This window comes from Culex pipiens, chromosome 2 (assembly GCF_016801865.2).
Source record: "Culex pipiens pallens isolate TS chromosome 2, TS_CPP_V2, whole genome shotgun sequence".
Classification (NCBI taxonomy): Eukaryota; Metazoa; Arthropoda; class Insecta; order Diptera; family Culicidae; genus Culex; species Culex pipiens.
The window spans coordinates 137,667,059-137,683,247 of NC_068938.1; the positions used below are offsets into that span (position 1 = coordinate 137,667,059).

General features: G+C 39.5%; 2 protein-coding genes across 2 annotated transcripts in view; one reads left to right on the forward strand and one right to left on the reverse strand.

The window, feature by feature from the left end:
• Positions 1 to 904: 904 nt before the first annotated feature.
• LOC120419609 (protein HID1) lies at positions 905 to 10,622 on the reverse strand. The gene is made up of 6 exons (XM_039582349.2): positions 10,423 to 10,622; positions 9,121 to 10,191; positions 2,998 to 3,088; positions 1,962 to 2,932; positions 1,573 to 1,898; positions 905 to 1,511 (listed from the first exon to the last, which is right to left on the reverse strand). Exons 1-6 carry the CDS (start codon positions 10,486 to 10,488, stop codon positions 1,448 to 1,450), a joined length of 2,589 nt encoding a protein of 862 aa, XP_039438283.1. The 5' UTR covers positions 10,489 to 10,622; the 3' UTR covers positions 905 to 1,447.
• A 136-nt stretch (positions 10,623 to 10,758) lies between these two features.
• LOC120419607 (zinc finger protein 91-like) overlaps positions 10,759 to 16,189 on the forward strand; it is a 30,362-nt gene continuing 24,931 nt past the window's right edge. Inside the window, exon 1 of the mRNA XM_039582347.2 lies at positions 10,759 to 10,943. The gene's annotated coding sequence lies outside the window, so the exon portion shown is untranslated. The remainder of the gene's footprint in view (positions 10,944 to 16,189) is intronic.

Sequence of the window (16,189 nt, forward strand, 5' to 3'; positions counted from 1 at the left end):
TTTGAAACGGAATTTGTGTACGATTCTAATTAGACTCCGTTTCAGAATTCGGATTGATTTGACTGGGAGAGAGCGAACTGAACAGTACGGGAACGTCCTGCAAAAAAGTGACTTATGCTGGCTGCAGAATTCTGCAGAAGTTGCAGAAATTCTGCAATTCTGCAGGTACGGGAATAGACCTATTTTTTCGATGGATCAACTATGGGACCATCCATAAACCAAGTAAAATAAGTAAGGAGTAAGGATAAGGAGGGGTGGGCATGGCGATTGTCCACGCGCCATACAAAAAAGTTTTTTTGTATGGACAATTGTCCACGGGGGGGGGGGGGGGGTGTTGGTTCAAGATTTCCAAAAAAGTGTCCACGTGGTTTATGGATGGTCCCTTTGGTCCTTTTAAAACGAGCTTAGAACTTTTTCTGTCAAGAAGGGCCACGATGTTAATTTTTCAAAATTGAATTAAAAATCAATTTTAAATCCTTTGCGGTCGTACAAAGGGTCAATGTACTCAGAAAAATAAGCTTTATCGTTATGAACAATAATATCACAAATTTAAGCTTAATTTTAGGACTCAATTCAATTTTACAATAAAAAATTGATCAAAAATATTTTATTTATAAAATTTCGATTTTTTGACAGCTCGACAGCAAATTTTTTTACCATACTTCACTATGGCTCGAAAGTTGCGGGTTTTTGTTGTGACGATTTTTTCCCATACAAATTTCAAGCGATTAGAGGATGGGGTTCCCGTGATCAGAATGGGCTAGTATGGAATTTAGCGTATTGCCAATCTTTGATTTCAGGGGGTAACCCCGAGGAAGCCCGGATTTGGACCACCCTAATAGGTACGTAACATTGTTTTTTTTTTTATTTTCTCAACTTTTCTGCACAATAAAACAAACCAAACTTTATGTTCCTTGTTTTATTACACTGAATGATTACATATATATTATATTCCACAATTATGTATTGTTATGTCACATTAGTAGTGAAGCACGCTTACATTACAACGGTGCAGCTAGCTGCGCAACTTTTGCTCTAATAAGAATGGTTTTGTCTGCTGTTTTAAATAATCACTGTATTTTAAAAATAACGCTAAGTTTGTGTAAATCTAGTCAAGAAATTGCACCTCGCAAATAAAATGTTTAGTACGGAAACGAAAAATAAACCCTAGTCTTGTTTTTTTTATCTATCATGCTTTAGAAGGCAGATTACAGCTGAACCGTGAGTCTTCTGTGTGTGTGTTTGTAGGTGGATGCGCGATTATTTTGTTTCTAGCAAAACTTCTAGTGTGGGAGTCTCGAAAAGGAATGTTGTTGGATTAATCTTTTTTTCATTGTTGCATAATTGTCGGTGTATAAAGCCACTTTTTTTCTTCGCAAAGTTGTGTAGAAACGGTTTCATAAATACAGATTAGTAGTCATTATAGGTTGATACAGTTGTTTGCCTCTTAAACGCGTTGAATTTCAAACAGCTTGACCTCGGTGTCGTACCAGATGGCGGGATCCACGTTTCTGGAAGGGAAAAGGTTTTTTTTAAGTACTTGCTTGAGACTAAACTATTTCCGCAACTCACCTCAAATAGATGACGCCCCACATGTAGGTGCGGAACCAGGCCGTGGTGCCACTGTTCGCCTGGTACTTTCGAATCAGAATCGGGTGCGGCACCGGCAGCAGCCCGACGAGCGTTCCATGCTGGAGAAACTTCAGTATCTCCGACTCGTCCGTCAGTCCCTTGTCGATGCAGATCTTCTCGACCTGGGGCACGAGCACCTGCAGCAGCCGCATGATGGTCTGCAGCGGAAGCTTCGAGCGCCACGACTGGACCCACTCCGGGCTGGGCTGCCAAACCTTGGCCTGGGAACCGTGCGTTCCCGTCGGTGTGACCCGGATGCTGCCACGCTGGGGGGAAAAAGAGACAAGTTGGCATTATCTGAGTGAAATCTGTAAACTTTTTGGTCCTACCTGCGCAACAGCCCTCTTGATCGGCGACGGTTGCTCCTTGCTGGGCGATCCCTTCGGCGAAGATCCCGACTTTACCCCGTCGCCGCCAACCACCGACTTGGCGTTCGGTTCGACCGGCGACGGCGTCGCAGCGGCCAGTGCATCCGCCGACGACGGATGTGCCGACTCGCGTTCCGTCATCTGGGCAATGTCGGGCGTTTCCAGCAGAGTCACCTTCAGCGTGCCCGGTTCGGCCGGCAGCGCCGGGTGGGAACCCTCCATCGATTCCTCGATGATCTCGCTCCGGCTGTCGGACTCTTCCTCGTCCGAGATGCGATCCTGAATTTGGATCTGGCCGGTTCGCACGGTAATGTCCTCCTCGCTGTCGTCTTCGGCGTGGGACGTCGACGGGAGCACCTCCTTGTTCTGGAGCTGCTCTCGTCCGCTGGACCGCGAACCATGACTAGAATTGTTCAGCTTGCCTCCCTTGCGGTTGCTCATGCACCGTGCTATTCCGGCGGCGTCCGTTGGCAGGTTGGCCAGCGCGTGGAACACCTGCCGCTTGCGGATAATTGTGTAAACCAGGTTCGAATTCCCGTCAAACTGGTACTGAATAATGTTGTTGAAGATCTCCAGCAGGAAAAACACCAAATGATGATTCGAGGGTGCCGAGTACAAGAACCACGGCGTACTGAAAGCCTCCAGCAAATGCAGCAGCTTGATGCTGGCCACCATCGACAGGGTCTTCAAGTACGGCGACACGTTCACCAAAATGGTCAACAAGCAATCGAACAACGGCTGCAACCGCTGATGACCCGTTGCGATGATCTTGTGGAACACCGTAATCAGCAGATCGGCGTGGGTTCCGGTAAACACCGGAATGTCCATCGGCACCGTGGCCGTGTACGGTTTGTTGAGTCGAACGCCAAAGTTGCGCTCACCGGAGAGCAGCAGCAAGATAAATACGCCAATGTGCATCAGACCGACGCGAGCTGTTTTGGGGAGGAGAGAATAATTTAAGATAGTGGGGGAAGATCTACTATTGCTTTATGCTTACACTGATCGGCTCTGGAGTCGTTGAGATGGTACAAGATGGGTACCAATATGTCCAGAACATCGCTGCTCTTAAGTACAAAATACAGAAATTTCTGCAAAAGAAAAGAGAAACGAATCTTATTAAACATTGAAATACAATTCTATAGCTTTATGTCTAAAGACCTAATAATATCATTATTTATAAAAAAAAGGTGGGTCTACGAGGCCTATTCAAGAAGCTCATTTTTCGAGTGATTTTATAGCCTTTCCTCAGTGAGGTGAGGAAGGCAAAACGTTACTTAATCCACCTTTAGGTGGTTGGTGCCTTCCTCTGATTCCAACCTCCCTAAAGTGTCCACATGCATGGTTTATGGATCGCCCCTAACGTGATCGCAGCACCAAAGAGGTCCTAATAAAAATAAGTGATGAGTAAAAAAAAAACAGACTGCCTATCCAGCTTTTTAAGCGAAAATGGCGTTCGAATGGTGAACGCCCGAAATGTCAAAGTCGCGCAGTGGTACCAACATTACGAAAAAAGTGTGCCATGGCATGACAGCCGCATTTTTTTTCTAATGTTGGTGCTACTGCGCGATTTTGACATTTCGGACGTTCAACATTCGAACGCCATCTTCGCTTAAAAACCTGGATAGACTTTTTGTCAAGATTGTACATTAGGGTGTAATATCAAAATCGATTTTCCAGCACAGCAATGTTTCGGCTCCTTTTGGGGTCCTAAACAACTCCTCAAGGTTTGGGAACAATTGGTTAAGTCCTCACTTTGCGCAAAGCGATTTAATTTTCTATGGGAATTTGTATGGGAAAACCATTTTTTGGGATTTTGATATTTATAAAATTCACGTTTCACGTTGTACTCAAACTAGATTCATATTTGGATACTCTAAAAGGTGCTCTACAACTTTCCCGAAGAGAGCTTGGTGCTAGCTTGCCCCTGAAAGCGTCCTCAAAACTCGTCTAAAACGTGATTTTCGTGCAAAAACGTTACTTAATCCACCTTCAGGTGGTTGGTGCCGTCCTCACATTCATAAAGTGAATACACTACACAGCCTCAAAAAAGAATATCAATAACACTTATTTTTATCAAAATATCTGAGATCCGGCCTAAAAAAAGTGTATTAAAAACACTAAAGTACTTATAACTTTTGATAGGGTTGTCAGATTTTCAATCTTTTGGACTCTTTGGAAAGATCTCTTGATTACCCATCCAACGATAGGTCGCATGGTTTCGCACGTTTTCATCAAAATATGCGAGTTCCGGCCTCTAAAAAGTGTATAAATAACACTTAAGTGGTTATAACTTTTGATAGGGTTGTCAGATCTTCAACGTTTTGGGCTCGTTGAAAAAGTCTTTTTAATACCTACCTTTCTAAAAATGTATAGCATTCTTACGAAAACCACCCTTTTTACAATCTTCCGGACTTTAGTCAAAATCGTTTTTTAAGCATAACTTTTGAAGTACTTTTCTAAACTTCATAATATTAACTAGGGTCTTGTGGGACCCCAAGGAATCCAATCAAATCGAATGAGACCAAAACGGTCCAAATCGGTTCAGCCAGTCCGGAGATAATCGTGTGCATAGTTTTCGGTGCACGGACTTACAGACATACACACGCACAGACATTTGTTCAGAATTTGATTCTGAGTCGATAGGTATACGTAAAGGTAGGTTCCTCATTGAGGTGAGGAAGGCAAAATGTTTGAACTTTCTACTAACATTCACCAACGTGAATTTTTAATCCAGCGAACGATCTTTTAAAATTAGAGTATTTTTTCTTTGTGTGTACCCAATTAAATAACTTTTTTTTATATAGTCAAACTAAAAAGGGACGAACTCACACTCTTTACACTGAACATTACAGTTAACAAGCCTAATGTACACCAATCTCATTCATTCTCATCACTAATTTCATTTATTCCACGATTTTTTTTTTCATTTCTGACGAAACAAAAAAATCCGTACAACCCTCATTAAATTTACTTTCATGATGTAAACTAACAGGTTAACGTTGTAAATAAACGCACAAATTACAAATAACAAATTAATTATTTTATTACGTAACTCAATAGTTACCCAATAATGAGTAAGATTATGTATAAATCATTTTTCAAAGAAATGATCTTTCGTTTAACAGTGTAACAAATATACGATCCACAGGAACGGGCGGAAAGTGAACGAATTGGAAATACGATCCAAACTGTTTTGCTGTCAGTTGTCATCATATTTGTGAACCATCGAAAAACAGTTACCGGCTGATGAATTTTAGGAGTCAAAGGTAAGCAAAAAGTAGTTAATATTATGAAAGAAAATAATTATTTGAGTTTATTTCAGCGGCGGTCAGAAAATGTCATGCTCAATACGCCACTCTCATGCCGCACCTTCCAATCATGGCATCGATCAGCAGCAGCAGCTCGCCGTTTGGAACTACATCCATCGCCGGAACAACATCCGCATCCGCAGGCTGGATTGCCTGAAGGCTTAGGAGGAGGTGGCCTGCGAGGAACCGACGGCGGTTGGATCGAAAATGGCCCAGTTGGTGCATTTTTTGTACGAGAACGATAGGAACCCGGAAGAGGACTTTCAGAAGATGTTGATCCTGTTTAGGAGCTTGTATTTGCATAATTGTAGGAAGTGAAAATTATGAATGCATAATAAGATGCCGAGAAAAAAATATAAAGAAAGTCGTGATTTTAGATTTCTATTCAAATAAAGTTGAAAAGTGCACGCTAGTTTCTGGTTGAAGCAACTTGATTGATTTTTACTATGACTGAAAAACTTGTTTAGTAGGAAATGATCAACGGAAAATCGGAACCATTGGTCAAATTGGGATAACTGTTTCTCTGTATGGCTTATCGGCGTAATACTATTGCTAGGATTATCAGATCTTCAATCTTATAGTCTCATTTGAAAGGTCTTTCAATTATCCAACTGAAGACGGGTCGCATGATGGGCCCGGACATAATTTTCATCGAGATATCTAAGAACCGGCCTCCAAAAGGTGTATAAATAACACTTAAGTGCTAATAACTTTTGATAGGGTGGTCAGATCTTCGATGTTTTAGGCTCATTGAAAAGGTCTTTCAATTATCTATTTAACGATGGACTGCATGATGCACTCGGATATTGCTTTCATCGGAATATCTGAGATCCGGCCTCCAAAAAGTGTATAAATAACACTTAAGTGCTAATAACTTTTGATAGGGTTGTCAGATCTTTGATGTTTTAGGCTCATTTGAAAGGTCTTTCAATTATCTAACTAACGACGGGTCGCATAATGGACCCGGCCATCTTTTTCATCGAAATATTTGAGATCCGGCCTATAAAATGCGTACAAGTAACACTAAAGTGCTCATAACTTTTGATAGGGTTATCAGATCTTCAATGTTTTGGGCTCATTAGAAAGGTCTTTCAAATACCTTTCTAAAAATGTATGATCAGACGAGTTTTCTTACAAAAACCACCCTTTTTACAATCTTTCGAACTTTAGCCCAGAATTGTTTTTTTAGCATAACTTTTGAAATACTTAACAAAACTTCATAATAGTTAATATAGGTCTTGTGGGACCCCAAGACGGTTCGAATGAGACCAGAACGGTCCAAATCGGTTCAGCCAGTCCGGAGATAATCGAGTGCATTTTTTTCGGTGCACGGACTTACAGACATACACACGCACAGACATTTGCTCAGAACATGATTCTGAGTTGATAGGTATACGTGAAGGTGGGTCTACGAGGTCGAATTAAGAAGTTCATTTTTCAAGTGATTTTATAGCCTTTCCTCAGTAAGGTGAGGAAGGCAAAACACCTTTTAGACTAGGTTTTAGTACAGCGTGATACGTGTATTTCATAAATATCAATTTCAATTCAATTCGGTTTTATTGGTGAAGAATCAAGATACAATGAGTTATTTTGAAGTGCATAACAGAGTTTTGGAGTTCCTTACAGCTGTGTGTTGCATCATAATCCATTTAGGAACAATTATTTCTTTAACTAAGGCACTAGCAAGAGTAAGAAAAAACTATAAAAAAAACTTACAGAAAATTTCATAAATATCAAAATCCAAAAAATAGCGTTTTTCCATACAAATTCCCATAGAAAATTGAATCGCTTTGCGCAAAGTGAGGACTAAACCAATCGTTCTCAAACTTTGGGAAAGTTGTTTAGGACCCCAAAAGGAACTGAAAAACTGCTGTGCTCGCTAAATTTGGACAACTTTTTTTTTTCCATACAACCATATTACACCCTATTGTACATACAGCGCCGTGGGGAAATAGATTGAGGTTATGTAAATTCAGAGCATTTTTTAAACCGCTTGTAATTTTGGACAGGTAAGTCAGATCTTTAAAATTCTTAATCCACAAGAAAGGTCATTTCAAAACCTTAATAAAAATATTTATAAAAATATGCAGCAGTTTTTGAAGCATAACTTTTGATGTGCTTTACTAAATCTTATAAATTTCAATAGGGACTTATGAGACCCCAAGACGATTCGAACGAGGCCAATAGAGTTATTTACGTGCGCATGTATTGCGTGTACGTACACGAAAAAAAGTGAGGTTAAATTTTGTCCGGCCAGCAAAATCAAATGGTGCGCAAGTGTGCGTACGCGAAACGTCATAAAGCTCTATACGGTCAAAATCGGCTCAGTCAGTGACGAGATATTCCAAACACACAGACATTTGCTCAGCTGGTGATTCTGAGTCGATATGTATAAATAACGGTAGATCTAGGAGGTCTATTAAAAAGGTCATTTTTCGATGGATTTTATAGCCTTTCCTCAGTAAGGTGAGGAAGGCAAAAATATATTCTTAAATTTCCGCCAACCGTTGATTAAACAGAAGTGAAACCAATACAATGTCGCTGATAGGTTTAAATCCTCCTTTCCCACTCCCGGACGAACGATTCAAGTATCTAGAAGTAAGTCAATTTAACTGCTTCTCTCAGATTGATCATTAACCGGAGAAGAAACGTGGGACCTAGAGCATACCTAGTATTGTTCAAAGGTAGTAAAATGTCATGAAAAATAGTGGAAATCTGCGAAACTTAGTATAAATCGTATGCACATCAAACTAGCCATATTTTGACAGCAACAGTTACAAAAGAAAAAGCCGACGATCGACAGAAACAAGTTTACCATGGTGCAGTAGACAACTTCTCCAAAAGCATCCGAAACCAAAAAGAATCGACATTGAACTTGAAACCGAAGCCAAAAAGTTTTAAATATAGTAGTGGAGATCTAACCTGCTCCGATGCGAACATCGAATTTGTCCTTGGATGTCCGTAATTGAGATCGTAGTAAGCCGCGCGCGGTGTCGGACGCGTTTTTTTTGGATGTCGTTTTTCGTCTAAAACTTTGTGTAGTAGTGATAATTTATGAAGATAAACGATTTCTAATCCAATCCAATCCAGTTGCGCGAAAAGTCCCGTCGTCTATCGCCGCGTTCGGTTCGTTGGGGTCGTTGATCCAGGCCAAAAGCATTCGCACAATCGGCAGAAATGACCGTGCAGCGAGGAAGCGAGAACCAATGCTCACTACATCATTCGTCGGTGAAGTATCCCATCAAACCCATTTCCATTCCAAATCCGGATATCTTGGAGGTCGCCGAACCTTAATTTATCATTTAAAAACCACTCTTGAGATCCTAGTAAGCCGTGGCGAGATTCCACTGACGCGGACACCAAATTGAATGACGAAGGGTAAAAACTTGGGAGTTTTTGAACATTGTTATTTAAATAAAGAACGGTTCCTGATTCGACAATCCAGCTGGATAGTCGTGATCAATTTGTTCTGTGTAGTAGGACTGTGGAGGACGATTCAGTGCAATTCGGCCGCCCGGGAGGGAATGGAATCTTCAGATTTTTACTTAAATTTAATCCATTCTCTAAAGTACAGAAGATCGAGGATTTATCGAGGAGAGTTTCATACAAACTATTGAATCTGCTGACATCGTATGAAAGTCGTCACCTGACCTTTCAAAATTTTGGAGAATTGGAGTGCAGAGCAGGTACTTGAAGTCCGTAATTGAAGAGAGCCTCGCGTATCAAAAAAATAATTACGCCTGGTTAGTATGCAATATACCTCACTTTAGTTGGGACACCAACCAGAGGCGCAAACCCCCCTCACGACTCACCTTGTTATAATCGCAAATCTTCCAGAAAAACACCAGCAGCTCCTGGTGACAGTGCAGCCGCTTGGTCGAGTTGGGCAGATAACTCTGCACGAGCGGATTGTTCAGCAACCGCGTGATGCCCCTCAGAATAAACTGGAAATCGTCGTCCCGGTGGATGCGCGACAGATAGTTGATGAACAGATTGTCCGCGATGGTGGTGTCGTCGTGCGAGTAGGACTGGGCCGACTGGGCGCCGCCGGTGGGCGAGTTGCTGCTCGTGTTGCTCGTGATGTCGTGGTCCAGCGTGACGATCAGAATCTGGAGGCAGACCTCGACCAGGGGTTCCAGCGTGTCGGTGAACAGGAGGTGGTTGTACGGGACGCCGATTCCGACGGGGTCGTACGCGCACACGGTGTTCAGGAGGGAGGTGAAGAGGGGGAGGGCGTGACGGTTGTCGGCGCTGGTAAAGTGGACGATCCACTTGTTGGGCTCGTCGCTCATGTTGGGCACGCGATACATGGTTTCGCTGAAGCAGGTCAGAAGAAGCTTGAGGAGTTCGGTTCGACGGGCGTCCATGTGGCCGTTACGGGGCGGAGACTGGGCAAAGCCAACGCCCGCCTCCCAGATGTACTCGCAGCTGTCGATGGAGTTGAGTTCTTCGGCCTTTTCCGGGCCGGACTTGCGTAGACCAACCACGGTAAAGTCCGGACAGAACAGCAGATCGCAGATGGCATTCAGCAGACTTTGCGCAAGCGGTGCCGCGGCAGGTTCTTCCTTCTCGTTCCCAGCCGGAAGCGACGACCAGAAAAAGTCCTTCCATTGGGCGTCCTCGAAGATGTACGGCAGGACGCGGTTCAGCAGGCGGACACAATTCAGAACCGTTTGCTGCTCGCCCTGGGTCCGACAGCTGTTGTCCACGGCTCGGACCAGTCGTTCCGTGGCCTTGTAGCAGAGCGTGGCCAGGTTCGTGGGCATCACGTCCCGCACCTTGCGCACCTCGTTCGACGGAATGAGCGCAAACACGTCCTGCACGGTGGTGCTGTGCTCGCACCAAAACTGCTCCCAAAATGCGTCATCGCTGGCATCGATCGGCTGCGGGGGGAAAAAGCAAAACAAAACCGTAAACATATGGCGTCTTCCCACAAGTGCCACATCGCCAAGTTGACGCAAAATTTGCATTCCCCATCAGTTAAAGGGCACTGAACGACCTATATTTAACAAAAACAATGCAGCGACCAAGTCGCAGAAGGGAAAGTTTCCCTCCGCAAGAACTGCTCCACTTTTCAACGTAGAAAAAAAAAACTGAAAATTAAAGTTTCTCACCTGGCTCTTGCTGGTCAGCTGGACGATGGCCTTGCGGAAGTTTAGCTTCGTGTCCGCGTTGCCCATGGTGTCCGGGTTCGGCTGGCACCGGAATCTATGCTTGAATTACGCTTTTACACCCACAAATTTACGCGATTACATTCGTGAAGAAGGAAAAACTTTACGCGAGTCGAGTTGGTTTGCAAATGATGACGGATCATCAGATGGCAGACTGACACACAAAGAAGAAAAAAAGTGACAGTTGTGTTGCGTGCACGTTTGCGGTAATCTGAAGATTTTTTCAGTAAATAATTTGAATGAGCCCAAATTTAGGCCTTTTCGCTACTTTCTCGTTGAACGTACAAAATCTACTCGATTGTTGTTTTTGAAACTTTGAAGTTACGTGTAGCAGGCTGTGAAAAACAAAACAATCAAAAGAATGATTTTTTTGACTGGTTATTCAAGAGTTTCCGGAAGTTTTTCGCTGGATTTAAAAGTTCTCCAGATCTACAGTTCGATAAAAGCTGAAATTGAAAGCAAAGGTAACTAAAATATTTACTAGGTAAAAATAAAGCCTGTCTAGAACCAAATATTATTGTTTTTGTGACATTGCTTTTTCGGATTTTTCCTTTCCTGATCTGTTTGTCTGATCGATATTGGAATAACATCGAGCTCCGGGCCTGGTCGATTTCGTCCGGTGTCTGGTTGAAAATCGGGCTCATGTAGGCCAAGAATGCAACACCAGCAAATCTCACCCCCAAGACGTCGATGTCGTGCTAACTTATCGCACGTGCATTTTGGGCCAAATTGAGTTAAGAACGCCATTTTGTGCAGCGCACAATGCCTCACCTTTTGACTTTCACAGATCCCCAAAATAGGATTTCAATCCTGAGATATTCAATAAAAACCTAAAAAACTCCGTGCATTTTTGTCATTTTTCGTATGCAAGAATTGTCAATCTTGTGATGCTATCTTGATACATCCTTAAAATTGATGTAATTGCAACAAAGGGCAAGGGAATTGGGTCCTAAAATGAAGCTTAGATTGCTGATATTATTGTTTACAGCGATAAAGCTTATTTTTCTGAGTACAATGACCCTTTGTACGACCACAAAGTGTTTAAAATGGATTTTTAAATCAATTTTGAAAAATTATCCTCGCGGTCCTTCTTGACAGAAATGCTCCTACTTGACAGCTCGTTCCAAGGGGACCATAGTTGATCCATCGAAAAAATGTTGTCTTGTCAATATATTTGTTTGCATTAAAATGACAAAAAGTGATCAGAAATGGTTTTTAATCTTGTTTTTTACCGTTGTACATAAAAATTTACATAGGGCTTTAGTACCCAATTCAGGTCAGAACGCGTTTGACACAAGTACGATTTGGACTACCGTAAACATTTGTAATTATAACTCCGGAGGGCTTTTGTTAATTTGATTTGGTTAACCGCGGTGGATTTTCTTGAAATATTTCGAACTGTCAAAAATCCACCAAAGGATCTACCGGTGGATATTTTTCTACCACAGTTTTTTGTGTGATCAATGTGGTAGATGTTTTGGTGGATTTTTGACAGTTCGAATTATTTCAAGAAAATCCACCGCGGTTAACCAAATCAAATTAACAAAAGCCCTCGGGACTCCAGCAATCAAATTCAACCAAACTTCAGGACAATGCACAGAATGGTCAACCAAACAAAACGAGTTTGTTATTGTTTACATTGCATACTCTCGTTCTCGTAAAAACGCGTTTTTCTTGGAACGTCAAAAAGCCACGTGGGAAAGTTAGCACGACTGCGTCGATTTGTCAAAAAATAACTTTTTACGGGTTAAATCCCATTCATCTTTGTTTCTGCAATCGGCGAGCCAGTGTTCAACCAAATAGGCTGAAATTTGGGCTTGAGTTTAAATAATTATCAAACTATTTGTCTTCTACTATATAAAAATGGAAGAGTCGAATACTGGCTTAATGCAGCAGCAATCAACCCTATTAACTTCCATAAAAACTTTTAGGAAGACCCATTAATGCTTAAGACATTTTATAGTGGAAACTACTGTTACGTTAATGTAAAAGAATTCCCTTTTGTGTCCAAAATAAATCTTGTTTGATAAAAGTAAATGGAAAGTAAATCATCCCAGTCGAGATCCGAGCCGGGATGATTAACTATAAAAAATACAAAAATTTAAATAACAAGCCATAATTTCAACATTTGAATGAAAAAAGTGTTTTAAAAAGCATTTTACACTAGTTCAGTTGTTTTGCAATCATTAGTTTAAAAAAAATGTAAGATTTGAGGAAATCTAGAGGTGGTCAAAACCGTTCTTTTTTAGGAGCCGCTCATTAAAAATAGCCGTTCTTTTGAACGGCTCTTTCGCTCTTTTTCAAAATTTGGATGAAAAAGTTTTTTTCTAAGAATTGTGTGATTTTATAAGTTATTTCACATTAGACTGTTATAAATGATTTGATAAAACAAATTAAAACTGAAAACGAGAAGATGCCCTTGAATATGGGTTTCAAGGAGGATTTCTACACGAACCTAGTAATTGAATGGAATCCAAACTCAAATCTAGAGATGCTGGAAAGATTCTATGACATTTTCCGGAATTCCATTTCCCGGAAAGGACGTTTTCCGGAATGGACATTATCCGGAATGGACGTTTTCCGGAATGGACGTTATCCGGAATGGACAGTATCCGGAATGGACGTTATCCGGAATGAAATTTCCCGGAATGGACGTTTCCCGGAATGGACGTTTCCCGGAATGGACATTTCCCGGAATTATTTTTATATTACCTGATATGAGAATGAATGGAATCTTGCCTACTCACCTACTTGTGGTTAAGAATTATTTAGTTTGTACTCCGTTGGTTTTGACAACAATATGAATATAAATACATGAATGATAATCATAGCATAGGTGCCCACCCGCAGTTGCTACTCCGTTATTGACCAGGACCTCCAGAAGTTACATCCACGAGCCGTGGAATATAAATACATGAATGATAAAAAGAAAGTGAAATGTTCGGACATGAACAATAGAAGCAAGTGTTGACTATTGAAACAATACTTTATCAACCACCACGAGATATAACAATGTAGATCGATAGATATTAGATGTTTTTTACATTCTTTCAATGTGTTGTTATGTAAGAATTTTTCCTTCTTTTGTTAATCATTTGACTTATGTGACTAAATTCTACCATATTTAACTATAAAGCAGAATGATTATTTTCAAAGAAGGGAAAACCTGAAGAAAATAAAAAGCTTTTCAGAAAATCAATGTGTAATAAGTTCTGTCAAGAAAATTAATAGCTTGAGTGTATTTTTAAAGAATGAAAAACCTCAAGGAAAAATACATTATACATTGATTTTCTGAAAAGTTTTTTTTATCTTGAGATTTTCCCTTCTTTAAAAATACACTTTCTTTCATCAAAGTAATGGGATTTTATGTAAGAATTTTCCCTTCTTTTGTTAATTCTACTAAATTTTAACTAGTTTTTGTTAAGGAACTCTGCACTATAAAGAAGAATGTGTTTTTTTTTAAAGAAAGGAAATCTTCTAGAAAAAAAAGCTTTCAGAAAATCAATGCATAATGTATATTTTCTTGAGGTTTTCCCTTCTTTAAAAATACACGATCTTTAATCGATGTGATGGAATTTCGTTTAAGGGATTTCCCTTCTTGTGTTAATCTGTTGACTTTTGTGACTAAATTCTACCATTTTTTTATAAAGCAGAATGTTTATTTTCAAAGAAGGGAAAACCTCTAGTAAATGAACAGCTTTTCAGAAAATCTATTTATAATGTGTACTTCCTTGAGGTTTTTCATTCTTTAAAAATACACTCAAGCTATAAATTTTCTTGGGGTTTTCCCTTCTTTGAAAATAATCACCCTGCTTTATAGTAAAATTTGGTAGAATTTAGTCACAATAGTGACCTGATTAACACAAGAAGGGAAATCTCTTACACGAAATTCCATCACATCGATTAAAGATCGTGTATTTTTAAAGAAGGGAAAACCTCAAGAAAATATACATTATACATTGATTTTCTGAAAAGCTTTTCATGTCTGCCTGTGTGGATCAATCGGACCGCACACTGGACTCACAATCGAGAGGTCGCCGGTTCGAATCCCGAGGCAGACGCAAAATGTTGAAAAATAGGTTTTGGGCACCTATGCTTATGATTTTCTGAAAAGCTTTTCATTTTGCTAGAGGTTTCTCTTCTTTGAAAATAAACATTCTGCTTTATAATAAAATTTGGTAGAATTTAGTCACAAAAGTCAACCGATTAACACAAGAAGGGAAATTCCTTACACGAAATTCCATCACATCGATTAAAGATCGTGTATTTTTAAAGAAGGGAAAACCTCAAGAAAATATACATTATGCATTGATTTTCTGAAAGTTTTTTTTTTTAGAGGATTTCCCTTCTTTAAAAAAAAACACACATTCTTCTTTATAGTGCAGAGTTCCTTAACAAAAACTAGTTGAAATTTAGTAGAATTAACAAAAGAAGGGATAATTCTTACATTTTTTTTGTGGGACTTAAGACTACTTCGACCATTTAGTTGATCTATTGTAGTGTACCCCTAATTACTGTCGCATATATTCTTACATAAAATCCCATTACTTTGATGAAAAAACGTGTATTTTTAAAGAAGGGAAAATCTCAAGATAAAAAAAGCTTTTCAGAAAATCAATGTATAATGTATTTTTCCTTGAGGTTTTTCATTCTTTAAAAATACACTCAAGCTATTAATTTTCTTGACAGAACTTATTACACATTGATTTTCTGAAATGCTTTTTATTTTCTTCAGGTTTTCCCTTCTTTGAAAATAATCATTCTGCTTTATAGTTAAATATGGTAGAATTTAGTCACATAAGTCAAATGATTAACAAAAGAAGGAAAAATTCTTACATAACAACACATTGAAAGAATGTAAAAAACATCTAATATCTATCGATCTACATTGTTACATCTCGTGGTGGTTGATAAAGTATTGTTTCAATAGTCAACACTTGCTTCTATTGTTCATGTCCGAACATTTCACTTTCTTTTTATCATTCATGTATTTATATTAATATTGTTGTCAAAACCAACGGAGTACAAACTAAATAATTCTTAACCACAAGTAAGTGAGTAGGCAAGATTCCATTCATTCTCATATCAGGTAATATAAAAAAAATCCGGGAAATGTCCATTCCGGGAAACGTCCATTCCGGGAAATTTCATTCCGGATAACGTCCATTCCGGATAATGTCCATTCCGAATAACGTCCATTCCGGAAAACGTCCATTCCGGATAATGTCCATTCCGGAAAACGACCATTCCGGGAAATGGAATTCCGGAAATTGTCATAGAATCGCTGGAAAAAATGTTTTTAATTTTAAAATTGTGTTCATTTCTGCAAGAATTGAACTAATGCTGATATTTTATTTGAAAAAAATATTCTGTGAACTCTTTTCTACATTCTGATTTAATCGATAAAGTCTATAAACGCTTAAGTTTGATCGGACAAAAGCGTTTATATTTTTTTCTTTCAAAAATCTCTAAATTATTCAGTAGATTTTTTAAAATATATAATAAAAATTGCAACTTGAAATGCTCAAATTTGTATTCCGGTAATACTTTAATGTACAATCAGTTGTACAATGAAAAGTTTTTTTCATTTTGTTTAGAAAATCATTTAGTTTTGAAATTTATTTTTATAAGCATTGAAATATTTAAAATTGCATTTTCAATTCTCAAAAATAAATTTAATACTGCATTTTTTTGAAATTCAATAAATTTT